General features: G+C 49.2%; 1 protein-coding gene across 3 annotated transcripts in view; it reads left to right on the top strand.

Annotated features, from left to right (window-relative positions):
- The window catches only part of MARK3 (microtubule affinity regulating kinase 3), a 383,109-nt gene that overhangs the window by 34,073 nt on the left and 336,665 nt on the right, over positions 1-12,371 (top strand). For all 3 annotated transcript variants that reach the window (XM_069207286.1, XM_069207285.1, XM_069207287.1), the window contains exon 4: positions 586-634. In XM_069207286.1, the coding sequence (XP_069063387.1) occupies positions 586-634 (49 nt within the window). The remainder of the gene's footprint in view (positions 1-585; positions 635-12,371) is intronic.

Raw genomic sequence — 12,371 nt, 5'->3', positions numbered from 1 at the left:
CTATTACTTAGCAGTGCCATATATCACATTTGCTTAGCCTGTTACTAAATGTGTGTGTGACTTTCTCTTACATTATGTTTAAGTGATATCTTAGGTTGTATTGTAAAAGTGCATTAATTGGCCAACCTTTTCACATGAGAAAGAAGAAATGTAAGAAGAGGTGTTGAACATGCGCATTCAATGAAAATCCATGTGGCTGGTGTGGTGTAGCAGGATTAAAACAGCATATAATTCATCTTGTGAGGATTCAGGATGGCACAACTGTGCCACGTGAAATTCTTGGAGTAATGGGAGAGTTACTATTAAGAGGAACATAATAGCAACCCTCAGTCTTGTCTAGAAATCAAATACAATTTCTAGCTGGTATTACTTTTTTGTTTCACTTTTGATCACTGGACTGTAATAAGATGTGCTATGTAATTCTTGTTTGCAGCAGACAACATTTGTATCATCTCTCTTCAATAATTTCGAGCTTCTTCCCCGTTTTCAGTAACAATTTCAGAAGACCTTAGTGATGTGAACAAAAAAATAAGTGTGCAGCATAATGTGTTGTGATTGTAATAAATTGTTTTTTTTTCATTTTAGCTTTTTAGGGAAGTCCGAATAATGAAATTTTTAAATCATCCGAACATAGGTAAAGTCTGTAATATTGTACACATTTTCTTGACTTGTTCAGTACTGCTTAAATGCTGTTTTATTTACCTCTTGTCAGTGGTTTTCAACTGCAATTAGGAAATAATTCATTTATACAAATTATGCAAGTGCAGTCAGGGCAACGGAGCTATAGAAAAGTTTAGGATAACGTCGTGTTAATGTGTATTTCTTTATGTTGCTCAGCCATATGTATAAATGGGCTCTTTAGAATAATTTATTTCCAGTTTCAGTACTGTTTATTTTCCCTTATATAGTGCAAAGAAAGGTATGACCATAAAGAGTCCTGAATGTTTGTTAAAAGTGAATTATAGCAACCATATTTTCTTGTAATGACCTTGCCTAATGTAATTAGCATGTAGTTTTAAGTTATTGAGAGGGTGGTTGAGAATAATGTTATGTCTTATGTAAGATTGTGAAGTTATTTTATTGCTTGCTTAAGGGATCTTCGTGTAGTCTGCATGGCACTAGTCTCAATCCTGCCTTAACTAATTTTTCTTTTATTAAATAATATTTGCTTTGTAATAGTAACAACTTCTAAAATAAGCACTAGTAGCCAATACGATTTGTGGTCTCGGCTGTATGGTATATGCTGTAACAACCATGATGTACCATAGGGAAGTACGCTGAAGTAACATCATAGCTTATGGTGGGCTATATGTTGGTCTGCTTAGGCTGTAGTATGTAGCAGATAGATTTATGTGAAAGCCTGCGAGTTCAGCTTAACTGCAGTTTATTAACATGAGTTTTCCACATAGTAATCGTGAACAAGTGGAAATTGGAATGTTGAGGAGTGCTGAGAGTCTGAGGCCATTGGTGTGCAATGTATTGCTAGGGTGTTTGGTAATAAACATTGTTTTCTGATTCCGATTTCCCCCCCCCCCCTTTTTAATTTTTGTTATGTTTTTTACTGTTGGTCTTATAGTGATATGCGTTTAGAATTATCTGCAAACTGTTCTATGTTCCCGACACATTAGAGGTCTACAGAGAAGGTTCTAGATACTGCTAGCAGAATCTAAAGCCTTGCAGCACTGCATTCGTCAGAACACTGTTGGTTTCATCAGACATCTTTCATTGCACGGCCAGTCACCTCCAGACTTTCTCTGCTGGGATAGGAGAGCCTGGCGCAACTGGGATGTGAAGGCTGACAACTGAATATTGTCTTCGGGATGAGGGCATCTTTCTTAGTCTACAATGGCAACAAACCTAAATCCCCTATATTGGAATTGCAGCTGAAAAACTTAGAAGGTGTGGGTATGGCAGATGTAGTGAAGGAGTGACAAAAATGTTTTCATTTCCATGGTCATTGTGTTTTTATACTTTCCACCCTTCTACTTGATTCCTAGTTTGGACTCAAAGATTGAGGGAGTGCAGCATGTGAAAGGTAGTAGAGGTTTGCAGACCTATGGATTGCAAACAGTTCAGCTTTCATGTTCATCCCAATGGGGAAACCAATTAAAGGGTGTTGGAAGTTGGCTCTGTATATACTATTTCAAAGTAAGAAATAGTGTGCACAGAGTCCAAGGGTTCCCCTTAGAGGTAAGATAGTGGCAAAATTAGATAATCCTAATGATCTGTTTTGTGGTAGTGTGGTCGAGCAGTAGGCTTAACAGGGTAGTGTTAAGCATTTGTTGTTCACACACAGGCAATAAATGAGGAACACACACTCAGACTTCAGGCCAATAGGTTTTTATATAGAAAAATATATTTTCTTAGTTTATTTTAAGAACCACAGGTTCAAGATTTAGAGTAAACACTTTAAATGTAAGGTACTTCACTTAGGTACTTTAGGAACTTTGAATAAAAGCAATATCATGTACAGTCTTTGTAAAAATGGCAATAAGCTATTTTCAAAGTGGATACAGTGCAAAAATCAACAGTTCCTGTGGGAGGTAAGTAAAGGTTAGATTAGGAGGTAAGTAAAACACTTACAAGTCTCAGTTCTGGGGCATAGGCAGCCCACCGTTGGGGGTTCAAGGCAGCCCCAAAGTTACCACACCAGCAGCTCAGGGCCAGTCAGGTGCAGAGGTCAAAGAGGTGCCCAAAACACATAGGCCCCTATGGAGTACAGGGGTGCTCTGGTTCCAGTCTGCCAGCAGGTAAGTACCTGCATCCTCGAGGGGCAGACCAGGGTTTTTTTGTAAAGCACTGGGGGGTGTAGGGGGGGGGGAAGTAGACACACAACAAACCCTCAGCGGCACAGGGGCGGCCGGGTGCAGTGTGCAAAGCAGGCGTTGGGTTTCAGGTAGGAAACAATGGAGGGACCCGGGGGTCACTCCAGCGGTGCAGGCAGGCACGGGGGGGGGGGCTTCTCAGGGCAGCTACCACCTGGGCAAGGCAGAGTGTCGCCTGGGGGTCACTCCTGTGCTGAAATTTGGTTCGTTCAGGTCCTGGGGGCTGCGGGTGCAGTGCTTGGTTCAGGCGTCGGGTCCCTTGTTACAGGCAGTCACGGTCAGGGGGAGCCTCTGGATTCTCTCTGCAGGTGTTGCTTTGGGGGCTCAGGGGGGTTCTCTCTGGTTACAGTCTTTGGAAGTTGCTTCTTTGTTGCAAAGAAGTCGCTGGTTTTCAACAGGGCTGCTGTTCACAGGAGTTTCTTGGTCCTTTAGTCCAAGGCAGTCCTCTGAGGCTTCAGAGGTTGCTGGTCCCTGTCAGGTGCGTCGCTGGTTGCAGGTTTTTGAAGTTGGAGACAGGCCGGTACGGCTGGGGCCAAAGCAGTTGTCGTCTTCCTCCTTCTCTGCAGGCTTGTAGGTCAGCAGTCCTTCTTGTTTCTTCAGGTTGCAGGAATCGGATTTCCTGGGTTCTGGGGTGCCCCTAAATACTCAATTTAGGGGTGTGTTTAGGTCTGGGGGGCAGTAGCCAATGGCTACTGTCCTTGAGGGTGGCTACACCCTCTTTGTGCCTCCTCCCTGTGCGGAGGGGGGCATCTCCCTAATCCTATTGGGGGAATCCTCCAAACTCAAGATGGACGATTTCTCAAGGCAGGGGTAACCTCAGATCAGGACACCTAAGGGGCTGTCCTGACTGGTGGGTGACTCCTCCTTTTTTTCTCTCATTATCTCCTCCAGCCTTGCCGCCAAAAGTGGGTGCAGTGGCCGGAGGGGCGGGCATCTCAACTAGCTGGGATGCCCTGGGGCGCTGTAACAAAAGCAGTGAGCCTTTGAGGCTCACCACCAGGTGTTACAGTTCCTGCAAGGGGAGGTGAGATGCACCTTCACCCAGTACAGGATTTGTTCCTGGCCACAGAGTGACACAGGCACTCTCCCCATGTGGCCAGTAACATTTCTGGTGTGCGGCAGGCTGGCAGAAACTGGTCAGCCTACACTAGAAGTTGGATTGGTATTCAGGGGGCATCTCTAAGATGCCCTATGGGTGTATGTTACAATAAATTGCACACTGGCATCAGTGTGCATTTATTGTGCTGAGAAGTTTGATATCAAACTTCCCAGTTTTCAGTGTAGCCATTATGGAACTGTGGAGTTCGTGTTTGACAAACTCCTAGACCATATACTCTTATGGCTACCCTGCACTTACAATGTCTAAGGTTTTGCTTAGACACTGTAGGGGCATAGTGCTCGTGCAACTATGCCCTCACCTGTGGTATAGTGCACCTTGCCTTAGGGCTGTAAGGCCTGCTAGAGGGGTGGCTTGCTTATGCCGCAGGCCGTGTGAGGTTGGCATGGCACTCTGAGGGGAGTGCCATGTCGACTTAGTCATTTTCTCCCCACCAGCACACACAAACTGGAAGGCAGTGTGCATGTGCTGAGTGAGGGGTCCCCAGGGTGGCATAAGACATGCTGCAGCCCTTAGAGACCTTCCCTGGCATCAGGGCCCTTGGTACCAGTTACAAGGGACTTAACTGAGTGCCAGGGTTGTGCCAATTGTGGAGATAAAGGCACAGTTTAGGGAAAGAACACTGGTGCTGGGGCCTGGTTAGCCGGGTCCCAGCACACTTTCAATCAAAACTTAGCATCAGCAAAGGCAAAACGTTAGGGGGTAACCATGCCAAGGAGGCATTTCCTTACACAGGGGCTTTTGGGGTCATACAGCTTAGTCACTTTACAGCTAATGGCCTGACTTCTGGACAACGAAAGTTAAGCAATCATTGCATGGATTGCTGACTAAACGTCTGCGCTTGTAGAAAACCAAGTCATTGCTGCTCATTTGCCTTAAAATTGGAAATGTTTTAACTTTCAGTCAAGGGCTCCCTTATTGCTGCAGCCATAACAAACACTTGCTTAATGACTTAACTGGCTTAATGTGGTCTTAAATAACCCAGAGTCCATTTTGTGACTGTATCCAGGCGTAGGTCAAACTCGGATCTAGGTTTATTTTGTCACTGTCTTTTCTGGGTGTTGGTTTTCTGTTTGACTCCATTTCTTTTCCTTCACAGCAGCTGAAGACTGAAGTTGACGCTTATTCTGGCATCATCCCTCTGAATCCTCTTGGGGCTGGGATTTAGGTTCTTTTGTGGTCTTCTTGTGAATGACTGCTACTATTCAGCTTATCGCAAGGCCTGCTTGCCTCACTGCAGGCAATCATCCCCAGGTTGCAAAACCTGGTGTGAGCCCTAAGGTCACATCTCTCCTCAGTCTACTCTGCATCCGTGCAATTTATTCATTGATTTGGCTCCACCCCTAGCTGCAATCTTTTCACCCCCTTCAAAAGCACTGAGGAAGGGAGATGCAAAGTTTCATCTCTCTTAATCATGCAGCTACAAAGCCTGTAGTTGGGTGCAGATTTAGTTAAGGTACATTTGGAGTTCAGTGAAGAATTAAGTTGGTCAGTGATGTAGAGCCAGGGTAAGCTTGTCCTTAATTACTGCCCTGCCATACTGTCACTTAGATACCCATACTTGATATCCGTGACAGGACAGCAATTATTTCCTTCCCCCAGGTTGGTTTGTCACGCAGTCTCTCATTATTCTAATGAGACTACTGTATTTTGAGCAGCAAGATCGTCCACGGTGTGGGAGACTAAGTCTGACCCACTGTGGGTGACACCTTTCGCTCTAAATCCTGGTTTTGCTCTGGCTAACTAGCAGTGCCTCATCTCTACCAAAGGATAGGGATGATTGGGCAGCCGAGCGCATGACATATTATGCTTCTCAGGGAGGTCGTGGTCACTCAGGTCGCATCCGGTTCTCTCATTCACAGTTTATATTCATATATAAATGGCAAACAGAAGTAGTATATGTTTTAGTTAGCGGTTTAATAAAACAACTGCATATTAGATAGCAAAGCGTGAGCTGCAATAACCAGGACAACACAACATGACAGTATTAAAACGGTGACGAGGAGAGTGAAGCATAAGAAAAACGCTATCATATTGTCACTAGGATTGATGGACTATTTCCTATTTAAGTCATAATCTGAGCACAGCATTTCTGATGGATACAACTACCTGTGGATTCCTCACCTAATGAATATTACCCATGCGTAGCATTCAAAGGAAACTTCTCTCTAGCTCTGCACGTCGGCGAGGGCGTCACAATTGCCCGACTTCACGCGGCTCCGCCTGACGTCCTCGTGGCAATAAGAGGCCCTCGCCGGCGTGCTGACGTCCGTTTCCATTTTTCCGTGTCTTCGATAACGGTTACTTTTCTAGCTACCTGTATTGTTCGCTCTTCGGAAGGGATACTTTGTGTTTTTGTCGGCATGTCTGCTCTGAAGAAGTCAGGTTTTAAACCCTGCAGAGAATGCGGAGGTCAGATGTCGGTGACTTACCCCCCCCCCCCCCAACAATGACTGTCTTTGGTGCCTGAGTTCGGACCATGACCTCCAGGAATGTGGTTCATGCCACAAGATGAACCCGAAGGCCTTGAAGGAATGTGAGGCTAAGTTGTTCTTAGCCAAGTCGAAGAAAGAAAGAAAGCTGCACCATGGATCATAGTCTGGGAAGTTGAGTCACAAGAAATGGCGTCATCGTGACTCCAGGCGTCGGCCCACAAGCCGGTCGGAGTTGAGGTCTCCGTCGACTCGATGCCGTAAGTCTTGGGAAGTCAGCCCGACGGTGTCTCCACAACCAGTGACTCCGCAGACGTCCCCGCCGCTGTCGGTATTTGAGGTTGTGGAGCCTCAGTCAACAGGCTTCTCCAGCGCCTCCAGGCGTGCAGGAGTCAAGTCCGGCTCCGGCTCCTCAGGGCTATCCTACCTTTCCGGCTCCGGGTACGGATCCGGCGGAATTTCTAAATGCCATGTTTGCCATATTCCAGAAAATGGCTCCGGGAGGTGGTGGCGCCGGCTGGCCCCACTGGTCCCCTGGCATTCAACCTAGGCGTTCCGGCTCCGTACAGGCCGGTGCCGTTTATGCCGTCCGGCAGGAGATTCTAACCAGGCGCCGGTGCCGGCGGCGCAGCCGTCGACGTAGAGAGAGAGACCTTTGATGCCGTTGTCTGATGAGATGGAGCCTCGAAGCCGGATGGCGTCGATGGGTGCAGGGCCTTTATCCATGGCGCCGATGGATCCATCTGCGGCGTGGGGAGGATCCGGAGATCCTGTCATGACGCCTTCTCGGGGCCATTCACAGACGTCGTTGCACTCCATGTCGACGCCGGGGTTGGAGATCCAGAATTGCAAACCAGAAGGAAGGCCCTCAGGTTGCTGGAGGAGAGGGAGTACCAGCAGCAGATCCTTGAGGAGTGGGAGATTGCTGATCCCCAGAGTGAGTTTCCAGGATTGGATACAGCCAGTAGGCTTGATACTTCCCCGGAATGGGATCTGGCCTCCCCAGGGGAGTATACAGAGTAGGCAGCCACCTTTCACTCAGTCATCAGGAAGGCTGCAAATTTCCTGGAACTTCCCCTGCCTACGGCTCAGGTTAAAACCAACCTTCTGACAGAAGTACTGCACCCTGCCACAGCCATTGCGGATCCTCTTTTGCCATTCAATGAGGCTCTTAAGGAGCCAATAGAAGAGGTGTGGAAGAAGCCTGTCACCTCGTCGGCTGTGAGAAGGTCGATGGCCAGATGATCTAGGTCTGCACCTGGAGACCCCGAATTTTTGTCTAAGCATCCGTCTCCAGAGAGTCTAGTCGTACAGGCATCCTGTTCTTTGCGGTCTGCTCCTGGCTCTTTTCCGGGAGTTCCATCTGACCGGGAGTCCAAGCGTATGGAACAGTCGGCCAAGAAAGTTTTTTTCATCGTGTAGCATGGTGTTGAAATCTTTCAATGCTACCTGCATTCTTGGCAGGTACATACACGCAATAATGGACGTAGCGAAGACAGTATTACCAGATATGCCCCAGGACTTGCATGGCCTACTTTTGGATGCCCAGGCAGCGGCTACGCAAGTCATTCAGTCAGGGCTGGATACCACGACTCTGTTGCAAGAGCCATGGGGACCTCTGTTGCCACCAGGCGCCATGCTTGGTTGCACACATCTGGATTTTCTTCAGACGTTCAGGCCACGCTGTTTGACTTGCCTTTTGATCTGGCGAGATTGTTTGGTCTAAAGCTGACTCTGCGCTAGAGCGCTTTAAGGAGTGTAGGGCCACTGCTAAGTCCTTGGGCCTGCAGGCCCCATTTAGATCTTTTAGGCAGCTGCAAGTTTTTTGGACGAGGGGCTTCCTTTCGTGGGAGATCGCAGCAGCCAGGGCAGCAGTCTTCGAGCCTCCCTTATCGATCATTTAGGGGGCGGGGTAGGGTCAGCACTAGAGGGGTCACCCAGCAGCAGCACCCTGCCTCTTCCTCAGGAGGGATGCAACAAGGAAAGCAGCCCTATAACTCTTGCCATCGCATTCCATGCCTCTCCGGTAGGGGGGGGGAGGCTATCTCTTTTTCTTCCCATGTGGGAGCCCATAACATCCAATTCCTGGGTCATCAGCGTGGTGAGAAAAGGCTATGCCCTTCCCTTTCGGGAGATTTCCCCCTCCCATCCCTCCCTGTCCTTCCTTTTCTTCAGAAGATCATCTCCTGTTGCTAGAACAGGAGGTTCTGTCCCTATTGTTGAAAGGTGTAGTGGAGTTGGTTCCCGAGCAGGAGAGGGGTCAGGGATGTTATTCAAGGTACTTTCTGATCCCCAAAAAGGATGGTCATCTGCGGCTTATCTTGGACCTGAGGATTTTTAATTGGTTCCTCAAGCAGGAGAAATTCAAAATGCTGACTCTAGCACAGGTACTTATGGCGTTGAACAAGGAGGATTGGATGGTGTCGGTCGACTTGCAGGATGCTTATTTCCATATTTCCATTCTCAAGTCACACCGGAAGTATCTCCGGTTTGTGGTGGGATCGCAACACTACCAGTTTGCGGTCCTTCCTTTTGGTCTTACTTCCGCACCTCGGGTCTTCACGAAGGTGATGGCGGTTGTTGCAGCAGACCTCAGAAGGAAAGGGATAGCGGTATTCCCTTACCTGGACGATTGGTTGATCAAAGCTTAGTCTCCGGGGCTTGTGTTGCATCATCTGCAGCTGGCAACCCAGTTGTTGTTCAGTCTGAGCTTTTCAATAAATGTGCCCAAGTCTCACCCAGCCCTCAACACCTCCTGTTCATAGGGGCAGTACTGGACACAACATTGAATCGGGCCTTTCCTCTGCCACAGCGGATCCAGGATATTCAGGCGTTGATTCCAATGTTTCAAGAAGGAGCGGTTGTTCCAGTCCTCAAGGTCCTTCGTTTGCTCGGTTTGTTCGCTCGGTTTGTTTGCTTCTTGGATTCTGTTGGTCACTCATGCGCGCTGGCACATGAGGGCTCTTCAGTGGTGCCTCCGCAGGCAGTGGTTTCAACACAAGGGGGATCTCGAGGAGTTGATAAAGATCTCCAGAGACACTGCGGCGGATCTCCGATGGTGGGCTGCGGACGGCAACCTGTCTCAAGGAAAGTCGTTTTCACTGCCTCCTCCGGTGACCACAGTGATAACGGATGCCTCCACTTTGGGTTGGGGAGTGCATCTGGGGGACCTGGAGATCAAGGGTCGTTGGTCTCTAGTGGAGCAGATGTTTCAAATCAATCTGCTGGAACTGTGGGCGATTCGTTTGGCCCTCAAGGCCTTCCTCCCTTCCCTTCGCGGTCAGTCGGTTCAAGTTCTAACGGACAACACGACCGCGATGTGGTATATCAACAAGCAGGGAGGTGTAGGGTCGTACCTTCTCTGCAGAGAAGCTCTAAGACTCTGGTCCTGGGCTCGGGACCATCGGTAATAGCAAACCATCTTGCCGGGTTTCAAAACGTGCGTGCGGACAGTCTGTCGGCTCTTCTCAGACGACCACGAGTGGCTTCGTCATCCAGATCTGGTTCTTTACCTCTTTTGGATGTGGGGTTTTCACCGGATAGACCTTTTTGCCACTCTGGAGAACGTGCAATGCCCGTCGTTCTGCAGCCTTCAGGATCCGATGCAAGGAGCGTTGGGGGACGCGTTTCAGATGTCCTGGTGCGGCCAGTTGCTTTACGCGTTTCCCCATACCCTTGATTCCTCGGGTTCTGAGGAAGATTCGCCAAGACCGGGCCCAAGTCATTCTAATAGCTCCGGATTGGCCACGAAGGGTGTGGTACGCAGACCTACTCCAACTCTCGCTGTGCCCTCCGCTCCGTCTCCCTCTCTGGGCAGACCTCCTCTCGCAGTCGCAGGGGCGGGTTCTACACCCCCACCTCCAGAGCCTGCACCTTCATGCCTGGAGATTGAACGGGGCAACCTGAGTGCCTTTTCTCTCCCGCCAGAGGTGGTGGATGTTCTTTTATCGGCCAGGCAACACTCCACCAAACCGGTCTATGCGAGCAGGTGGGCTAAATTCGTTCATTGCTGTGGAGAGCAACAAATGAATCCCTTAAGTGCCCATCTATCAGATATATTGTTTGCTTTGTCGTTAGCGCGGCAAGGTTGCGCTGTGGCCACTGCCAAAGGCTATCGGCCTTCTTATGTCTTCCTGATCAACCCTCTCTGTTCAAATCCCCTTTAGTATTCAGGTTTTTTGAAGGGGCTTACCAATAGGTTTCCTCCCACTCCGTTTATCATGCCCCAGTGGGACTTAAATCTGGTGTTAACTTTTTTGATGGGCTCTCCCTTTGTCAGTTCATTCTTGCACTATAAGGTGTTTGTTTTTAAAAACTTTGTTTCTAACAGCCATCACGTCGGCTAGACGTGTGAGTGAGCTTCAGGCGCTTTCTGTTCATCCACCTTTTACAACCTTTCATAAAGACAACGTGGCTTTGAAGACCAGGGTGGCTTTCCTCCCAAGGTAGTGTCTCCGTTTCACTTGGGACAATCCATCACTCTCTCGACATTCTACCCTCCTCTGCATCCATCTAAGGAAGGAGGAAAGACTCCATCGCCTGGAACCCATAAGGGCTCTCAGTTTTTACATTGACAGGACGAGAGAGTTCCGCTTGGATGACCAACTCTTTATTGGATATTTGGCGAAGAGTAAGGGGAAGGCCGTCCACAAACGAACGCTATCCAGGTGGGTCGTTCTTTGTATTAAGATATGTTATTCATTGGCAAAGAAGGATCCTCCTGAGGGGATCAGGGCCCATTCCACCAGGACCAAATCGACCTCATCGGCTCTGGCCAGAGGTGTTCCGGTGGCAGACATTTGTAAGGCCGCGACTTGGTCTTCCCTCCACACCTTTGCAAAGCATTATTGCCTGGGTTCGGAGGTGCAGAGGGATGGCCATTTTGCGCGGTCTGTGCTGCAGGAGTTCCTGGTGTGATCGGACAGACACCCTCCTCCGAGGTGGTACTGCTTTGGGACTCTATTCATTAGGTGAGGAATCCACAGGTAGTTGTATCCATCAGAAAAGTAAGTTACTTACCTTCAGTAACGCTTTTTCTGGTGGATACACCTACCTGTGGATTCCTCACCTAAAGAATTCTCCCTCGCGCCAGCCCTCGACGGAAATTTCTTTTAGCTCTGCACGTCGACGATGACGTCACAATCGCCCGACTCCACGTGACGCCACATGACGTCATCCAGGCAATAAGAAGCCCTCGCCGACGTGCAGACGTCAGTTCCCTTTTTTTGTGCCCGAATAACGGTTAATTCTTCGAGGCTCACAGGGAGCTACTGTTTCCAACGGCGGTTACGATGTCGCAGCCTAGAAAATCCGGCTTTAAACCTTGTAGCCAGTGCGGGGGTCGGATGTCGGTTACCGCCCCCCACGAAAACTGCCTCTGGTGCCTTAGTTCCGACCATGAGGTCGAGGCATGCGGTTCGTGCCAACGCATGAACCCTAAGGCACTTAAGGAGAGGGAGGCGAAGTTATTCTTGGCCCGGTCCAAGAAGGAGAGGCGTCATAGGAGGGAGTCTTCGACGAGATCTTCGAGGTCTCGTCATCATCATCCTAGTGACTCTCCGCGCCGATCGAGCAAGGGACTGTCCAGATCTAGATCGGGTTCTCCGTCGGTTCGGCGTCGTTCGACATGGGTGATAAGCCCGACCGTCACCCCTCCGCCTCCGACGACCCCGACGTCACCTGGTCGGTCTTCGAGGTCGAGCCTCCCCAGAGACCTGAGGGTTCTCCTAGCCAGGAGTTACCTGGACCCTCTTCGGCAGCTTTGCCGGCGCCGGTGCAGCAGCAGCAGCACCCGGCTTTCCCGACTCCGGGATTTGATCCTGCAGCGTTTTTAAATGCTATGTATAACATCTTTGCTTCCATGACCCCGGGTGGAAGTCATGCAGGTCCGTCTGGCCCTTTGGCCTATGATTTGGGTGTTCCGGCGTCTTACAGGTCGGCGCCGTTCACCCCGTTTTTGTCTGCTGCACCTGAAGCGGCGCCGATGCCTAGGACGGC

Source organism: Pleurodeles waltl, chromosome 9 (assembly GCF_031143425.1).
Source record: "Pleurodeles waltl isolate 20211129_DDA chromosome 9, aPleWal1.hap1.20221129, whole genome shotgun sequence".
Lineage (NCBI taxonomy): Eukaryota > Metazoa > Chordata > Amphibia > Caudata > Salamandridae > Pleurodeles > Pleurodeles waltl.
This window is presented reverse-complemented; position numbering and strand designations above follow the sequence as displayed.